Source organism: Lissotriton vulgaris, chromosome 5 (genome assembly GCF_964263255.1).
Source record: "Lissotriton vulgaris chromosome 5, aLisVul1.2, whole genome shotgun sequence".
In the NCBI taxonomy this organism is placed as follows: domain Eukaryota; kingdom Metazoa; phylum Chordata; class Amphibia; order Caudata; family Salamandridae; genus Lissotriton; species Lissotriton vulgaris.
In genome coordinates, this window is record NC_141693.1 from 189,671,299 (window position 1) to 189,689,063 (window position 17,765).

At 48.0% G+C, this 17,765-nt stretch overlaps 1 protein-coding gene across 1 annotated transcript in view; it reads right to left on the reverse strand.

Annotated features, from left to right (window-relative positions):
* The window catches only part of LOC147710447 (glutamine synthetase-like), a 55,059-nt gene that overhangs the window by 7,522 nt on the left and 29,772 nt on the right, over positions 1–17,765 (reverse strand). The window contains exons 2-3 of the mRNA XM_086920005.1: positions 12,408–12,582; positions 8,416–8,556 (exon numbers count right to left, since the gene is read on the reverse strand). Of these exons, the coding sequence (XP_086776131.1) occupies positions 8,416–8,556; positions 12,408–12,573 (307 nt within the window). The 5' untranslated portion in view covers positions 12,574–12,582. The remainder of the gene's footprint in view (positions 1–8,415; positions 8,557–12,407; positions 12,583–17,765) is intronic.

Genomic DNA, 17,765 nt, shown 5'->3' on the forward strand with positions numbered 1-17,765 from the left:
AGGGCATCACCCTTCATCAGCCAGGCTAGCTTGAATAAAGTGGTGTAGTGAGCATGGGACCGACATCTGGGCATACCCTTCCCACTTAGGGTGACATATGCAAAAGAAACAATTGATGGACAGAATACTGGACAATGCAAGCATTCACCCCCAGTTACAAGGATTAGGGTTAAATCCATCATTCTTTTGCTCACCACACCACGCTAGTTTGGACCCAGCCATATGCAAATCTGACTTGACCCTGCTCCTAGTGGGAACAGTCCAGCCCGAACTGCCAAGCTAGGTCTTTCCTGGACTGGAAACAAGCATTCTGGGACCGGTTTCAGGGCATCACCCTTGATCAGCCAGGCTAGCTTGAATAAAGTGGTGTAGTGAGAATGGGACCGACGTCTGGGCATACCCTTCCCACTTAGGGTGACATATGCAAAAGAAACAATTGATGGACAGAATGCTGGACAATGGAAAAATTCACTCCCAATCACAAACATATGGGTTAAATCCATCATTCTTTTGCTCACCACACCACCCCAGTTTGGACCCAGACATATGCAAATCAGTCTTGACCCTACCCCTTGTGGGAACAGTCCAGCCGAACTGCCAAGCCAGGTCCTCCCTGGACCGTAAACAAGTATCCTGGAACCGGTTTTAGGGCATCACCCTTCATCAGCCAGGCCAGCTTGAATCCAGTGTTATCGTGAGCACGGGACCCATGTCTGGGCATACCCTTCCCACTTAGGGCGACATGTGCAAAAGAAACAATTGATGGACAGAATGCTGGACAATGCAAACCCCTAGTCACAAGGATCTGGGTTAAATCCATCATTCTTTTGCTCACCACAACACCCCAGTTTGGACCCAGCCATCTGCAAATCAGTCTTGACCCTCCACCGTGTGGGAACATTCCAGCCCGAACTGCCAAGCCAGGTCCTCCCTGGACCAGAAACAAGCATCCTGGGGCCGGTTTCAGGGCATCACCCTTCATCAGCCAGGCTAGCTTGAATCCTGTGGGGTAGTGAGCACTGGACCCGTGTCTGGCCATACCCTTCCCACTTAGGGTGACATATGCAAAAGAAACAATTGATGGACAGAATGTTGGGCAATGCAAACATTCACCCTCATTCACAAGAATCAGGGTTAAATCCATCATTATTTTGCTCACCACACCACCCCAGTTTGACCACAGCCATATGTAAATCAGGCTTGACCCTGCTCCTTGTGGGAACAGTCCAGACCGACTGTCAAGCCAGGTCCTCCCTGGACCGGAAACAAGCATCCTGGGACCGGTTTCAGGGCATCACTTTTCATCAGCCAGGCTAGCTTGATTCCAGTGGTGTAGTGAGCCCGGGACCCATGTCTGGGCATACCCTTCCCACTTAGGGCGACATATGTAAAAGAAACAATTGATGGACGGAATGCTGGACAATACAAACATTCACCCTCAGTCACAAGGATATGAGTTAAATCCATTGTTCTTTTGCTCACCATCCCAGCCCAGTTTGGACCCAGCCATATGCAAATCAGTCTTGACCCTGCTCCTTGTGGGAACAGTCCAGCCCGAGCTGACAAGCCCGGTCCTCCCTGGACCGGAAACAAGTATCCTGGGACTGGTTTCAGGGCATAACCCTTCATCAGCCAGGCTAGCTTGAATCCAGTGGTGCGGTGAGCACGGGACCCACATCTGGGCATACCCTTCCCACTTATGGCGACATATGCAAAAGAAACAATTGATGGACAGAATGATGGACAATGCAAACATTCACCCCCAGTCACAAGGATCTGGGTTAAATCCATCTTTCCTTTGCTCACCACACCAACCCAGTTTGGACCCAGCCATATGCAAATCAGTCTTGACCCTGCTCCTTGTGGGAACATTCCAGCCCGAACTGCCAAGCCAGGTCCTGCCTGGATCAGAAACAAACATCCTGGGACCGCTTTCAGAGCATCACCCTTCATCAGCCAGGCTAGCTTGAATCCAGTGGTGTAGTGAGCACGGGACCCACGTCTGGGCATACCCTTCCCACTTAGGGGAACATATGCAAAAGAAACAATTGATGGATGGAATGCTGGACAATGCAAATATTCACCCCCAGTCAGAAGGATCTGGGTTAAATTCATCATTCTTTTGCTCATCACACCACATCAGTTTGGACCCAGCCATATGCAAATCTGTCTTGACCTTGCTCCTTGTGGGAACAGTCCAGTCCGAACTGCCAAGCCAGGTCCTCCCTGGACTGGAAGCAAGCATCCTGAGACTGGTTTCAGTGCATCACCCTTCATCAATCAGGCTAGCTTGAATCCAGGGGTCTAGTGAGCAGGGGACCCCCGTCTCGGCATACCCTTCCCACTTAAGGTGACATATGCAAAAGAAACAATTGATCGGAAATGCTTATGGCTAGGTCCAAACTGCACTTGCGTAGTGGGCAAAAGAACAATGGATTTAACACAGATCTTTTGACTGGGGCGAATGTTTGAATTGTCAGCATTCCGTCCATCATTTGTTTGCTGTAACACTTTTCGCCCTAATTGGGATGGGTATGCCCAGAAGTGGGTCCCTTTCTCACTGTGACACTGGATTAGAGCTTGCCTGGCTGAAGAAGGGTGACGTGCCCTGAAACTGGTCCAAGGATGCTTGATTCCGGACCCGGGAGGTCCTTGCCTGGCAGTTCTGTCTGGACTGTCCGCATGGGGCACAGGGTCAAGACTGATTTGCATATGGCTGGGTCCAAATTGGTGTGGCGTTGTGGGCAAAAGAATGATGGATTTAACCCAGATCTTTTGACTGGGGGAGAAAGTTTGCCTTGTCAGCATTCTGTCCATCATTTGTTTGCTGTAACACTTTTCGCCCTACATGGGATGGGTATGTCCAGTCTTGGATCCCTTCCTCACTGTGCCACTGGATTGAAGCTAGCCTGGCTGATGAAGGGTGACATACCCTGAAACCGATCCCGAGATGCTTGTTTCCAGTCCAGGGAGGAGCTGGCCTAGCAGTTCGGTCTGGACTGTTCCCATGGGGCACAGCGTCAAGATTGATTTGCATATGGCTGCGTCCAAACTGGGGTGGTGTAGTGGGCAAAAGAATGATGGATTTAACCCAGATCTTTTGACTGGGGGAGAATTGATGCATTGTCAGCATTCCGCCCATCATCTGTTTGCTCTAACACTTTTCGCCCTAAGTGGGATGGGTATGCCCAGACGTGGATCCTTTGCTCACTGTGCCACTGAATTCAAGCTAGCCTGGCTGATGAAGGGTGACATACACTTAAACCGGTCCCAGGATGCTTGTTTCCGGTCCAGGCAGTACCTGGCCTGGCAGTTCAGTCTGGACTGGTCCCATGGGGTACAGGATCAAGAGTGTTTTGCATATGACTGGGTCCAAACTGGGTGCCGTAATGGGCAAAAGAACGATGGAGTTAACCCAGATCTTTAGACTGGGGGAGAATGTTTGAATTGTCAGCATTCCGTCCATCATTTGTTTGCTGACCCACTCAAGTCAATGGCATTCTGCAGCACACAGAAAAAGAGCAAATTGCCTTTATTGATTTTTTATGTGCAAGAAGATGTCAATTCCTGCACATAGACAATTGCCCCTGCAGCGTAGGCACCCTTGCAATATGGCAGCTTGGTGCCTTCCCTAGCACTAGGCAGGTTTTTAGCTCCAGTGCTATGGGACGCACCGGGGTGTGCCATAATTTTGTAAGTACGGCACATCTCTGCATTTTTAAAATGTCAGAGAGCGGGGTTGCCAAATTCGGATTGACACTGTGCTCTGGCATTTTTTGGTGAATATGCCCCTATGTGTCTTTCAATGACACCATACTTGCACAACAGCAACAGGGTACCATTTTTTTTCAGCATCTCCTCACAGACATTAATTATCTTTCCTTCATACCCGTTGGGATGTCAGATCACGCAGTTTTGGAAATGGTAATTGTACTGAACTTGAGTCCTTTAAAAACAAGATGGACCTTGGAAAGGTCATTGCTATTAGACGACCAGGTAAAAAGAGAAGTTAAAGAAAAAACCACAGAATTTTTCACAATAAATTTAGGCACCTCTACCCCCCAGGTAGTTTGGGAAGCTTACAAGGCTTTTTTGAGAGGTGTTTTGAGTTCCTTAACGGCTCATAAAAGAAAGGTTATAAAAGCTAAGAGAAGGGAAGACCTGGCGGCAATAACTAGAAAAGATCTTGAGCTACAAAACGCTATCTTATTAAAGTCTGAGAGGGTCCACGTGTTAGAGAAGGAGCTTATAGAGTTACAACTTCAGCTTAAAGTCTGTGATGAGAAAATTATTAAAGAAAAATGGGAGACCAGTAAATTAAAGAACTTTGAATATGGTGAAAAATGTGGAGCCCTCCTAGCTTGGAAATCTAGAGAGGAAAGAGCTAGGAACAGCATCAAAGTCTTAACACAAAGAGAGACAGGAGATTTGATCGAGGAAGACGCTGACATCAGAGATGAAGCTAGGAGCATTATGAGAAGCCTCTATACGGAAGATAAAGACCCTAAGTTAGAAGAGATTGAAACCTGGTTGCTCCAGAAAAACTTACCTCAAATTTCTGAATTGGATAAAAGATATCTAGAAAGCGAGATAACAGAAGGGGAAATATCGAACCAATTAAAGAAAATGAAGCGGGGGAAAGCGGCAGGCTCAGATGGGCTTCCGGTCGAGATTTATCTGGATTATATAGATCAGCTATCACCCTCACTTATTACACTCTTTAATCTTTTACTAATTCATGGCTACTGTATTCCCCCTCCTGGGCTGAAGCCACAATAACGCTTATAGCAAAACCTAACAAAGACCCCAAGAAAATAGAGTCTTACAGGCCAATTTCTCTTTTAAACACGGATATGAAACTATATTCCAGGATCTTAGCTACTAGACTTGCGAAGATAATAAAATCTATAATCCATACTGATCAAAGAGGTTTCATTCCAGGGAGACAATTAAACGAACTAACTTTTCAAGCGATAGGGGCCATAGACTACTCTAAAGATAAAGATCTCACGTTAGCCTTGGTCACTGGTTAATTGGAATTATCTTTGGGCCACAATGACGGCATTTGGGTTCCCCCTAACATTTATTAAGGGTATTAAATCACTGTATCATAATCCAATGGCAAATGTATTGGTAAACGGGGCATTATCTGATTGGTTCGATATATCTCGAGGTACCAGACAGGGTTTTCCCTTATCCCCTCTTTTGTTTGATGTTTATACGGAGCCTTTTGTTTGTGATATTAGAAGTGACAATATAATTCAACCTTTTAAGTTGGGTAACATGGAGTTAAAAACTGCTCTATATGCGGATGATCTCCTTTTGTATACCTCTAACCATACTGAAGCTATACCCAGGCTATTTTACTTATCAGAAGAATTTGGAAAACTGTCAGGCTACCAAATTAATAAGGAGAAGACAGAGATAATGGGGTGGAATAATAACATCACTATACAGGGTGCGAAACAAAAAATGCGATACTTGGGAATTTACTTAACTCAAGATTTAAAGAACATACCAATAACTAGTTGGCAGACTGTTGTTAAAGACATCACCAAAACATTAATAAGATGGGGCAATCTGCCACTAAACATATATGGACGAGTTAATCTTATTAAAATGACCATACTTCCCAAACTGACCTTTCTCTACAACTCCATCCCTTTATCATTCTCATCAAAAGACATCACTAATCTCCAGGGTAAGATTGGATCATTTATTTGGGCCTGTAAATCTTCTAGGATAGCCTGGAAAAAATTGAGGAGGGGTTTAAAAATTGGAGGCCTAGCTCTTCCGGACTTACTATTATACTGTCATGCTTTCCACTTTAAAAATGTTAGGCTACTTGCAAACACATGAGATGCATCTTCACAGGGCCGTTTGTTCCAGGCTTTACTGCATGATCTACCCTATGGCCATGACTTTTTTCTATTCAAGTTTGGCGACCAGAATTTTTTTTAAAAAATTCGTCTTAAGATCCTACAGACCGCACTTAAAAATTGGGGGTTTATTCGAAAGGTATTGGGAATTCCCTACTATCACATGCACACTCCAATATGGGATTCTCCGGGAACACCTCTATGTCTTCAAGATCAGCTTTCACAACCTTTGAGAACAGCTGGAATACTGAAATGGGGGGACTTATGGGTAGATTCGGGCCTTATGGACTGGATCTCCCTAACATTACTTACAAACGGGCTTCTGACTAGATTTAAATTCTACCAATTATCTGCTTGGTGGTCAAGTCAGACCCTACAGCGGGAAAAAGACACTGGACTTCTGGACGCAATTTGTAGGGGGGGATGGATGAGAGAAGTTTCATTCTGGTATAGACTGTTAATTACTGATGAAAGAACAATCTACATCTTGAATTGACAAACTTATGGGAAAATAGAATAGCGGAACTCCCTGAAGAACGCAGTAAAATATGGTCAGACTCTTTTACTTTATCCCAGAGACTAATTAAACCAGCCAATTTAAGGCGTAATCATTTATTTAGTTTATAGAGTATATTGGACCCCGGCCAAATTACACAAGATAACGCAAAATAACTACTACTGTCCGCGCTGTAATCTCATAGCAGCAGGCGATATCCACATGTTTTTGGAGCGCCCGGTGATTCAGGACTACTGGAGAGGCATAGTTGGCTTCCTGGGCGAGATACTAACAACAACTATTTTATGTTCACCCAGACTTGTATTTTTTGGTTTACCTAATGACTATAACATCAATAATTTACACACACAGTTTATCTTTTATGTAGTGGTTATCGCCAGGAGAGAAATTTGTAAAGAATGGAAGTCAGCTGCCCCTCCCAGATTTGCAGAATGTTTAAAACATATAATGGAAGTCTATAAGATGGACATGGTCGGTCGCAATGGAAATATTGAGAATGTGTGGTCTAAATAGGAGGTCTGGTCTAACAAGTAAACGGTCCGATGATTATGCCAGAGGTTGTGTCGGTCCTGTCCTCCCCTGGCCTGAAGTATTCCATCATAGGTTCAGTGGAGTTGGATAAGGAAAACAACCTACCTCTGGGACATCCCTGTCCGCTAAGATACTGTCCCCAGGGCGGATTCGGAAATGTCAGTATAAGAGGCGACAGCGAGACCCATCTAGAGCATATAAAATCTGGTGGCATATATGAGGACTAAAAAAAAAAAAAAAGGGTACCATTTTGGAGGGTTTTCATGAAGGCCGCAGTTGTCAGCAAGTAATGGTAAAGCCAACAAATCTGGTGTTGGCTGCCAGCCTTTGGCTTTGTTTATCTGTGTTTTGTCATAATCTTTTCAAATCTTTCTTGGGGAAGCTGCTGGGCTTTGGTCAATCAAAAAAAATGGTTGCAAACATAAATATTGTTTCTCTCAAAAAGCACACACCAAAATGGTGCAGTGAAGTTAACTAATGACTCCAGCGGGCTGACCCACTGCCCCTGCTGTGGTGAGTGACTAAAAATGTGAATAAAGCAAACACAAGGAGATGATGGACAGAGTGCTGAAACTTTTCAGCCACTCACCCCCGGTCCAGATCTGGGTTGAATCCATCATCGTTCTTTAGCTCACTCAGTTCAGACCCAGCTATATGTAAATCATTCTTGACCCTGTGCCTAATTGGAACATTCCAGCCCGAACTGCCAACCCAGGTCTTCCCTGAACTGGAAACAAGCATCCTAGGACCGGTTTTGGGGAAACACCCCTCATCATTCAGGCGTGCTTGAATCCAGTGGCAAAGTGAGCAAGGGACCCACGTCTGAGCATACCCTGCCAACTTAGGGCGAGCAAAGCAAACACAAGGAGATGATTGACGGAGCTGTCTTGCCAGGACTCCTGGATTTTTGCGAGTTATCCTTCGAAAGCACCAGTTGCGCTCAGAAGGTGAAGTGTTTTTACTTTATAGACACCCAAGCTTGTAATGCCTTTATCTTCACATTAAAACTTGAGAATGAGTGGCCAAAATGCAACAAAATATTACTACTTCTCAATGGGAAGGCCGGAAAGCATGTTATTTCATTGGAAAGTGCTGCTACAGAAAGGAAGAAGCCTTTAATACCCGAAGCATCCGATTAATGGCCTTCTTGGTGACTCAGCAACCAAGAGTCTGAAGCAATCCCAAATGTAGATAAAAGATCATATGAAACACTGGGATGTTGGCAAATACATTATTTTCAAGCACACCCAAACATATTACAAGTTAAAAAATATATTTATGTTATTCCGGGTGGCGGTACCAATGGATTGCCTTAAAGTATCAAAATAAAGCAACAACAAAAAAAACACTAACTTCAATGCACAGCCAGTAACTAAGACAAAGCGAAAACGTGCTGCCATTGTACCAAAAGCATTATGAGCAGGTGGTGACCTGCAAGCCGTGGGTGGATACATTCGCTTTTCATACATTGCAATGTCCAGGCCTCACCTGCTGGCTTCCTGTTGTATTTCTGAATTTCGCACAACACCAGTTTGTTGGGGTCCAAGCAGAAGGGGTCTCGAAACATCTCGACCGGGATCAAGTACCTTTCGCTGTTCAAGTCCTTCCACATAATCCATTCGGGGACATCTGTATGGGAAGTTCAAATATTTCAGAGTCAGCCTGCTGGGTACTTTGTAGTTTGAACCAATCCGAAGTCAGGTCAGGGCCTGCCATAACTGAATGACAACAACGGACACATTTCAGCCCTTCCCAGGACACCCACTTTCATTTCCAAGATACAGCGTTGGCTCTTAACAGTGGTGACCGGAAACCCAATTGAATCGCAGTACAGCAGTGTACGGAAAGAGGCGCATAACGGAGCAGGGGGATTGCGGATAGGTAGGAAGTGGATGTAGACATGAGGAGAGCAGAAGGGAATAAAAAGCAGTGGGTGAAAGGAAGGAAGAGAAGAGCTTAAGTCAAGTGAACTGGGTTCAAAACTTCACGGAGCCATGAGTTTGAACAGGACTTCAAATATATAGAATAAAGTTGAGAAGTCATTTGTTTTGGGCACATTTGCACAACAACTGATGCTTTCTAGACCCTCAAAAAATCGATCTTAGTGACTAGCAACAAAGGGCCTCATTTCGATGCTGGTTGGAGAAGCGTCCGGCAGGCATTGTGTCGGAAACGGGACCTCCCGATAAGGAGACGACACACATTCCCGCTTCCCAAATTATGATGCGACTGCCATTGTGGCGGTCGGAAAATGTATTTTTCCTATTGCGATAGGAAAAATACTTTTAAAACATATATGCACCATTTGAAGGGGCGGGGCCAATTTGAGCCGGCCACAAGATGCATGGATGTTTTTACGTAGCTGAGGGCCACATGGGACAGGGACCCTAAAATACCCTTTCCGCCTGCTTTTTTATGGTAGAAGAACCGACATGAAGAGGCTGTCAGAAATGTGCATTGTAATCCCCAGGTCGGTGCCTGAGCAGACACACCTCCATTTTTGGGATTACGATCCGCCTGCCATCCTGACGGGTTCCTTGAGCCTGTAAGGGGTTGAACGGATTCCCCCTGCAGGCATCGGTCAGACCGCCTGTATCATAATACGGCAGTCAGGCTGATGCCTCAGATGTCAGGCGAACAGCCACCAAGGAGCTGTCCAGTGGTGTAACACAGGCTCTCTCAGCACAGCACTCTGGCCGGAGAGCTCCTGATTGAGTCCAGAGAGGGTCCCTCCACGCACCTTGCTGGGGGGCCCGTTCATGTTTCCTTACGTCAGTGGAGCTGTGGGATGGCCTTTCGCCTGACATCGTAGTAAGACAAAAATTCTTGCCATGCCACCAAACGATATGCACAGACCACACATAGCGTTTGTGGTGAGATCAAGAAACAGTTCACGGCCAAAGATGTGCATCATTCTTAGGTGCACTTATAAAGACAGGAGTGAGGTACAGTGCCAGTCGGGCAAACACCTGCAGGGACAGGGTCAGGTTGGATCTAAAGCAGATAAACTGTGTCCTAAGGTCCGTCAGTGAAACTTTTGGCAGGGTTGTGTGATGGGAAAAATGGGGATCTCTACAAGGGTCATGGCCTAAGATGCGTAACTAGGACTCCTATACAAGAGGCGTGGCTTATATAATTTAGGGTGTGGCTGTAAACATGGAAACTAAAATCCAGCATTTTTGTTCTTTCCTTGAGCTTTGTATTTATGTATCCAGGCATATTGCACAGTAAAGGACATGCATCCAAACCAAGCCAAACCTATTGGAAATGCCAATGCTTGGGAGGAGAATCAGATGAACGAGTAACAACAAAGATTTTGCTGTAAATACTTGGAATAATTAGAAAGTGTTTTAGTTATGAAAATGTGAGTCAGTGAATTCATTATTATTACGGTCTCTGGAAGGCGTAGTAGTCAGAGTGTGTCTAGCACTCCTGTTCTTCCCTTCACCCCACTTTCCTGTGCTGTCTCAAACTCTTGTAACCTTTCTGAAGTCTTCCATCTGTATATTATCACAAACCTCATCTCTTTCCTCTTCAGCACCCTCTTTTCACTCTGTCCTGCAGGTACTTCCTTCTCTTCATGGTTCTCTGAACACAGCACACTCGCTAAGCTGTGAACACTGCATTTTCTTTTACTTTGACCCTGTCCATACTTTGAAAGCTGTGTACCTCCTTCACACACTGCTACATGGAGCCATACCTTCCCTCCCGCGTTCTTTGGGCCATTTCTACGCTTCAAAGGGCAAGAGAAAAAAGGCCCCGGAGTATCTATTACCTGCTCCAAGCAGGTAACAATTTGCGGATTCGCAGCCGTTACTTCCCCTGAGGGTTTGGGAGGGGGTACATGGAGATTTGGAGCCGATATTTCAGATTCCACGTTTTATTACTTGTGATCCCCATCACTTCAGGGGGATTTACAGTCCGGCATTGTACATTCAGGAATAATGCAGAGCTCATAATGGGGCCCATGGAGGAGATTCTGTTCATAGTACCTACTGCTATGCAGGTGTAATGTTGTAATGTATAATCGTAGTCACGAGGTAGTTTCATGTAAAGGTTTATTTGCCAAGTTCCAAGAAAGTAGTTACAAGTAAATGAGGTGATGATAACAAGAATTGGCTAATTCAGAGCCCCACCAGGAGCTGCATCTTCGCTGCTCAGCCCACTCTCTCCAACTGTCATTGTTCCAGTCCACCAGGCACACCAACATTCCACACAGTCATCGAGCATACCAAGGTTCCATACATACACACATGCATACTAGCTGAGCAGCAGAAATGTAAGTACTACAAGTAACATTCTGCACAAAACAAAACAAGCAGAAACAAAACACCCTGAAAAAAGCAAACACTTGGGGCCCGATGTAGGTACCAAATACCGGTCGGAAACGGCCGATTTCGGCCGTTTCCGACCGGTATTTGGCCTACTGAGACGTAGGGGACCTTTTTTTGTCCGATTCGGTATTTTACCGATTCGGTAAAATTACCGAATCGCAAAAATACTGAATCGGTAATTTTACCGATTTTTAAATTTGGGATGTAGGTGGGACTACTTTCTGTCCCACAGGGCCTTCAGATTCGGTATTTTAACACCCAATCCAATTGGGTGTTAAAATACCGAATCCAGGTGTGCATGCACATGTGTGCATGCACACCTATGCCATGTGACAGACAGACATGCCCTTAGGGCATGTCTGTGTGCCACATGGCTCACATGCCTGTTTTGGGGGTGCTAGAGGGTGTCAAAGTGACACCCCCTGCACCCTTGCACAAATCGGTAATTACCGAATCAGTAATTACCGATTTGGTAATGCCCATTGATTCCTATGGGCTTCAAGGCCCATAGGAAGCAATGGGGGATACCGAATCGGTATTTACAAAATCTGAAATACCTACATCTCCCCCCCTCTAATTTATCACTTCATAAATACCGATTCGGTATGATTCGGTATTTATGACGTGGTAAATGTAGATTTACCTACATCGGGCCCCATGAGAATTAAAAATTGAGTAAAACACATGAAATGTAAACAGGATTGCAGCGCTGGCATGGGCCTAAAAGTGTTTGCAGTAATTGTTCAGAAAACGATCAGTGTTTTTGCCTTTCAAAATAGGGCCATGATGTAGGGCCCGATAGATTTAATTAATGTCGTATCCCCCAGTTAAAGCTCTGCTGCCACAACGCACACCATCTTCATTTGGAAGTATAGTATGTGTTCATTGCATGTTGAAGCCTAAACAATAATATACAAGCAATCTTGACTCAGCAGAGTATGGACCTGGAGGCACATAGAGGTGACGGAACTGTGCAACAAGGAGCAATGGCTGCCTCTGTAAACCATCATGTTCAGATTAGAGCTAGCTGCTGAAAGGATGGGGTGAACCTGGGTGCAACTGAGGGGTGGGAGAGGCCACCATGGAAAGGACTAGGGTTTAGCATCAACATAACCTGTACAGTGAGGGCTCTGTGCACATCCTTACCTTCTATGCACGTGGGCTCGTGGTCCAAGGTTCTGGTCTTGCAGTGGAGGTCCTCCCCGTTGGTATCAATCCAGACGTAGGTCACCAGCGCCTGGTTTCCCTGGGGCAGTTTCATGTACTGCTCTCGGACAGACTTGTTCAGTTTTGAGCCCTGAGACACCGACATGGTGGAGAACTGCAAGAGATGAAAAAACACGAGTGAGAACAGAGCCAGGTCCACCTGCACCCAAAGCTGAAGACGCAGTGCAAAGCAGGGTGAGGGCAGGGCAGTCGATGATTACCCCAGCCGGCACAGGGACACAGTAGGCAGCAGCATGACAAAACGAAAGGTGCTGTACCCGAGTTCAAGAGTTCGAATTCGGCAACGCAGACTTATCCCTGTACGAGAGGTAAATTCACTAGAAAACAAGCATTTGCAATGCAATAGGTCTCGCATTAGGAAAGTTTGAGCTATTGGTATTGTAAATGACAAATTTTTTATTTATGCGTTTGGTTTGAAAATAGCTAAATTATTAGCTTTGTCATTTACAATGCTAATAGTTGTAGAGGGGAGAGTGGTGAGAGGGGGAAGTGTGGTGAGAGTGGTGAGAGGGGAGAGTGGAGAGAGTGGGGAGTGGTGAGAGGGGAGAGTTGGGAGAGTGGGGAGAGAGGAGAGAGAGGGGACAGAAGAGAGTGGTGAGAGGGGAGAGTGGTGAGAGCGGAGAGTGGTGAGAGGGGAAAGTGGTGTGAGAGGGGAGAGAGTGGTGTGAGAGGGGAGAGAGTGGTGTGAGATGGGAGAGAGAGGTGTGAGAGGGGAGAGTGGTCTGAGAGGGGAGAGTGGTGTGAGAGAGGAGAATGGTGTGAGAGGGGAGAGAGTGGTGTGAGAGGGGAGAGAGTGATGTGAGAGGGGAGAGAGTGATGTGAGAGGGGAGAGTGGTGTGAGAGGGGAGAGTGGTGTGAGAGGGGAGAGTGGTGAGAGAGGGGAGAGTGGTGAGAGAGGAGAGAGGAGAGAGGGGAGAGTGGTGTGAGAGGGGCGCCATCTCCTGAGCCCGCTCTTTAATCCGTGGCCTTAGTGGCTCAGTAAAGTGCCTCGAGGCCACAACAGGGTCATTCCAAGTGTTTACTCAAAGAACACGTTTTTAAAGTGCTTGTGTTTGTGTAGCTCAACTGTTAATCGTGACTGGAGGCGAGGAAGTGTGTACCTCGAGGCCAGCAACATTCTTAAAAGGCCTGGTTTTGTGAACAGTGGAATGTGCGGCCTAGTGAGACAAATGAAATGCGGACCCCGGGCCCTCGAGAGACACACGTGAAATGTGGAGCCTTGGGACCTCGAGAGACACACGTGGTAAGCGCAGCTTCGGAGTCTCCTCTGTCATCACAAGGCTGCGCTCATCTCAGCTCAAGGGGTTTAGTGCCTGCTGCTGAGGTCTGTTTCCTGCCTGCTGAATGCTATGTCCGCTCAGACTTTCATCATTCTGCGGTCGATAACATGCGCACTGCTGGGGTCTGTCTCTTTGCTGATAAAGGTTATGCCTGCTAAGCCTTTCATCATTCTGCGGTCGATAAGATGCGCACTGTTGGGGTTGGTGACGGTAGCTTGTGGCACGCACACACTGTAACTAATGACGTAGGCGGCCCGTACAGCCCCTGAGCACAGCTGGCATGACGGGTCCCGTGCTTGCTGAAGGCGTGCACTTAAGTGTTTTGCTTTTGGAGTTTTGGTATTTTTGACACAACCGATGGATGTTTATTTATTTATTAGCTTCTCTGTGGCGCTGCTGCCTCCCTGTGCCAAAAGAGCCCACGTCAGGCAAGATGAAAGGCGTGCCATGGGTAGCGCCTCGGGTATCTGGAGAGGGGAGGCGCCCTCGCAGAGGTTCCAAAGTATTCACACTGTTCCTCTACAGTGCCCCACCCCGCCAAATTGCCCTCCCGGTGCCAAAAGCCTGAGCTGAGAGCCCACGTCAGACAAGATGAAAGGCGTGCCACGGGTAGCGCCTCGGGCGTCTGGACGGGGGGAGTCACCCTCGCAGAGGTTCCAAGGTATTCACACTGCTCCCCCCCCCCACACACTGCCCCCCTCCCTGCTGGGGGGGAGGGGGCGCCTCTGCCAGGTGGTCTTGCACGTGGTACCTGGACACCCCACCCCCTGCCCAGAAAATCCCCACTCAGCCCCACCGGGGGCTCACGGTGCCGTCTGCTGGGTGGGGGAGGGGGCAAGAAGGGGCGAGGAGGGGTGTCAGTAACCCAGCAATGAACGCCTCCTCTGAACCGAGGATGGGGTGTTTGAGGAAGGCAGGGCAGGAGGGCTATTAAAAGGCCTTTATGGGCTGTTAATGTCTACAGCTGAGCACACCTTTTATCCAATCCTCACCCCCCCAGCCACTCTGAAATGTGCCGAGCACCGCAGCACGTGCAGCGCGTGAAACACTGCAGAGTCCTGATGGCAGCCGGACAAGTGGACAAGAGCTGCGAGGTGCTGTGCTGCAAAGGAGAGTACTGCGAGGCGCTGTGCCGAGGAGGGCTGCGAGGCGCTGTGCCGAGCGAGGAGGGCTGCGAGGCGCTGTGCCGAAGAGAGGAAGGCTGCGAGGTGCAGTGCCATTGCCGAGATGGTGGACTGAGGACACACAGAGCCCCCTCTGTCCTTGTCATACTTCCTGCATCCGGGGTAGCAAAATCATTACAACCAAATCGGCTTAAACAACTACAAAAGGGGGAGGGTAGAGGGGAGCAAAATTCCATCACACATAGTGTGTCCCTCATATTTAAAGACATTCAATCAAGGGGAATTTGAGTTAACCGTAGCGCCATTGACATGTTGACAAGGAAATCGGCGAACCACACACTAGGGGGAATCTCGCCTTCGCCAATTGTAAAGCAATACACTATATCGGCCGTTGTGACAATGGTCTAAGTCAGTTTCTCGCCGCATTCTTACACAGTTATGAGGCATAACCTGAAGCAATAGTTCCTTTTTAGGCCACATCATCACACAATTAGCAGGCATAACCTCAAATTAATAGTTAGCCTTGTCAAATCCAGGCAATAATACACCATGGCTTGTAGCAGTAATTATCGCATTTGCCTCGTAACTTTAAGTGGTAAACCAAGCATTCTCGAATTCAGCCAAATATAGCATACCGTGCAAATTCGGTATCCTCTGTTCCCTGAATTCATGGTCAACCCACCGCAATCTTTAAACTAGAGGAAATCGATGGTTACGGGCCGCTTTGGGTGGGAGGAGGCGGCCCGCGGCGACCCGGAAGCTCTTAGCCGGCCGGCCAATCCGGTCGCGGCCGACCGGAAGTCCCGCCTCCCGAGGTCCGCGAGCTGCCGGCGCATGGAGCGCCCTGCCGGTCCGAATCAGCCCGGGTCCCCAGGAGGGGGCCGGGGAGAAGGAGGAGTGTGGCGCCTGTTGCGGGGCTCCTCGGACCTGAGGGAGCCCCGATTGTGAAGAGGAGACGAGACGCGCGGAGCACGAGAGGAGCCCGCCGGAAGAGCGCAGTCGGTGAGTGGGGCCCAGGGCTGAAGTGAAGTGCGTGCGTGCGTGCCTGTGTGTATGCCTGGGAGGGGTGGAGGAGAAGGAGGGGGAGGGGGAGTGTGTGCGCGCGTGTGTGCGTGTGGGGATGTGTGTGCGCATGCGTGACTGTGTGATTGAGAGAGCATGCGAGGTAGGGGATAGAATGCCTGTATGTGTGCCTGTATGTGTGTCGTATGCCTGCGTGTGCATGCGCGCGCCTGTGTGTGTGTGTGTGCGTGCATGCAGAGGGGTGGGGGCTGCCTGTGGGTATGTGTGAGCAAGGGATTTCATTCGCGCATGCGCAGCTACCAGACGCTCGCTCCCGAGGTGAAATCTGACCTCGTCAAAGCGCGCGTCTGGTAGCTGTCCACATTCCTAAATACGGGCCACAATAGGTCTGAAGCAGACACCCTCAATGCTCACGCATTGAGCGTAGGTCTGCTCGACCTAAAAAGAGCGAGGTGCCGTCTCTTTCCGCAGAGGAGGCACGCGCGACTTTGATACCATACTCTTCAATTCACCTGCAAGTGGAGGTTGTCGTTCACTGATACTAAGCCTCCTTGGAGAGGATGTAGCCTTATGGCTAGAGCGGTCCACCTGGAAACTAGAAAACCGATCTTTTTAACAGAGTTTTACATAACGCGAACTTGAGTCTGGCAATGGCGCTCAACAGCCTGTGATTCTTGGCAAATCACTTAATCTCCCAGTGCCTAAAAAATATGAATGTGTCCGTCCGTAACAAAACTAGTGCTCATTTCAAGCACTCTCATACCCGGGGTGCAGATTTACTACTTCTGGCGCATCTCTGCTAATCAGCAGAGATGCGCCAGAAGAGTTGCAACGCATCTGCCCACCCATGCACCACCACTGATGCGCCGCATTTACAATGCGGCGCACCGTGGCGCACAGGTGGGCAGATGCGTGTCGCATACCCTGACGGTAAGGCGGCGCATTGCTGGAGTTGTGTCGCAAGCGTGACGCAGCTCCAGCAAGGCTCAGGGTACCCTTATTCCAAACATGCTGCGTCAATCCTTACGCCTGCTTCAAGCAGGCGCAGGGTTATGACGCAGCATGGCCGTAAAAGTGACTGAGTGACATCTTGTAGATTTCACTCAGCCATTCTTCGAAGGGGTTCCTGCGCCTGTGCAGGAACGCCCATGTGCCGCAGGGCTTTACGTGACGAATCTCCCTAGATGCGTAACGTTGTAAATACCCCGACGCATGGCGCTGACTTTGCGCCGCAGCTGCTTCACAAAAGTAACACAATGGCGTCGCAAATGTGCCGTACGGAGCTTGTAAATCTGTCCCCGGATGTCTCTGGTCTAGTTCGCGCTATATAAAACTCTAAAAAAAAAGTGTAAGCGGCTAAGCCATCTTGAAATGACAGTCTCTGAACACTTAATACTCCCTCCTTTCCCCCCATGCACCACTTGTGGGCCCCAGAAAGACTTTTCAAATGGCCTCTCCTGTGTTGCGAGCTCCTCGGACATCTGATGCTCTTGCCTCTCCCTCAGATTCACTTGGTTGCTCTTGGTGCCTTAGGATGCCGAGAAAGACAGAGGTGCTGGCAACTGCTTCAGAGGAACTTATACAAAGCTAAACTCCTCCTCTTTGAGAATGGAGGGACACAAGAAGCCCTTCCCTCCAAACTCAAGAGGCAATCTGGCTACTGTTCAACATTCTGTTCAAACAGTTTTGTGAAAAGGGCGTCTGACAGCTAGTGTAACGCCAGACAGCACGTGATACTTGCTGTACATGTTGCGATGTGTGTGTGCCTGTGTATGGTACATAACAGAGACCTGTTTCTATTTTGAGAACACAGAGCCTGAAGCGAGAAGGACTTCACAGGAACCAACTGG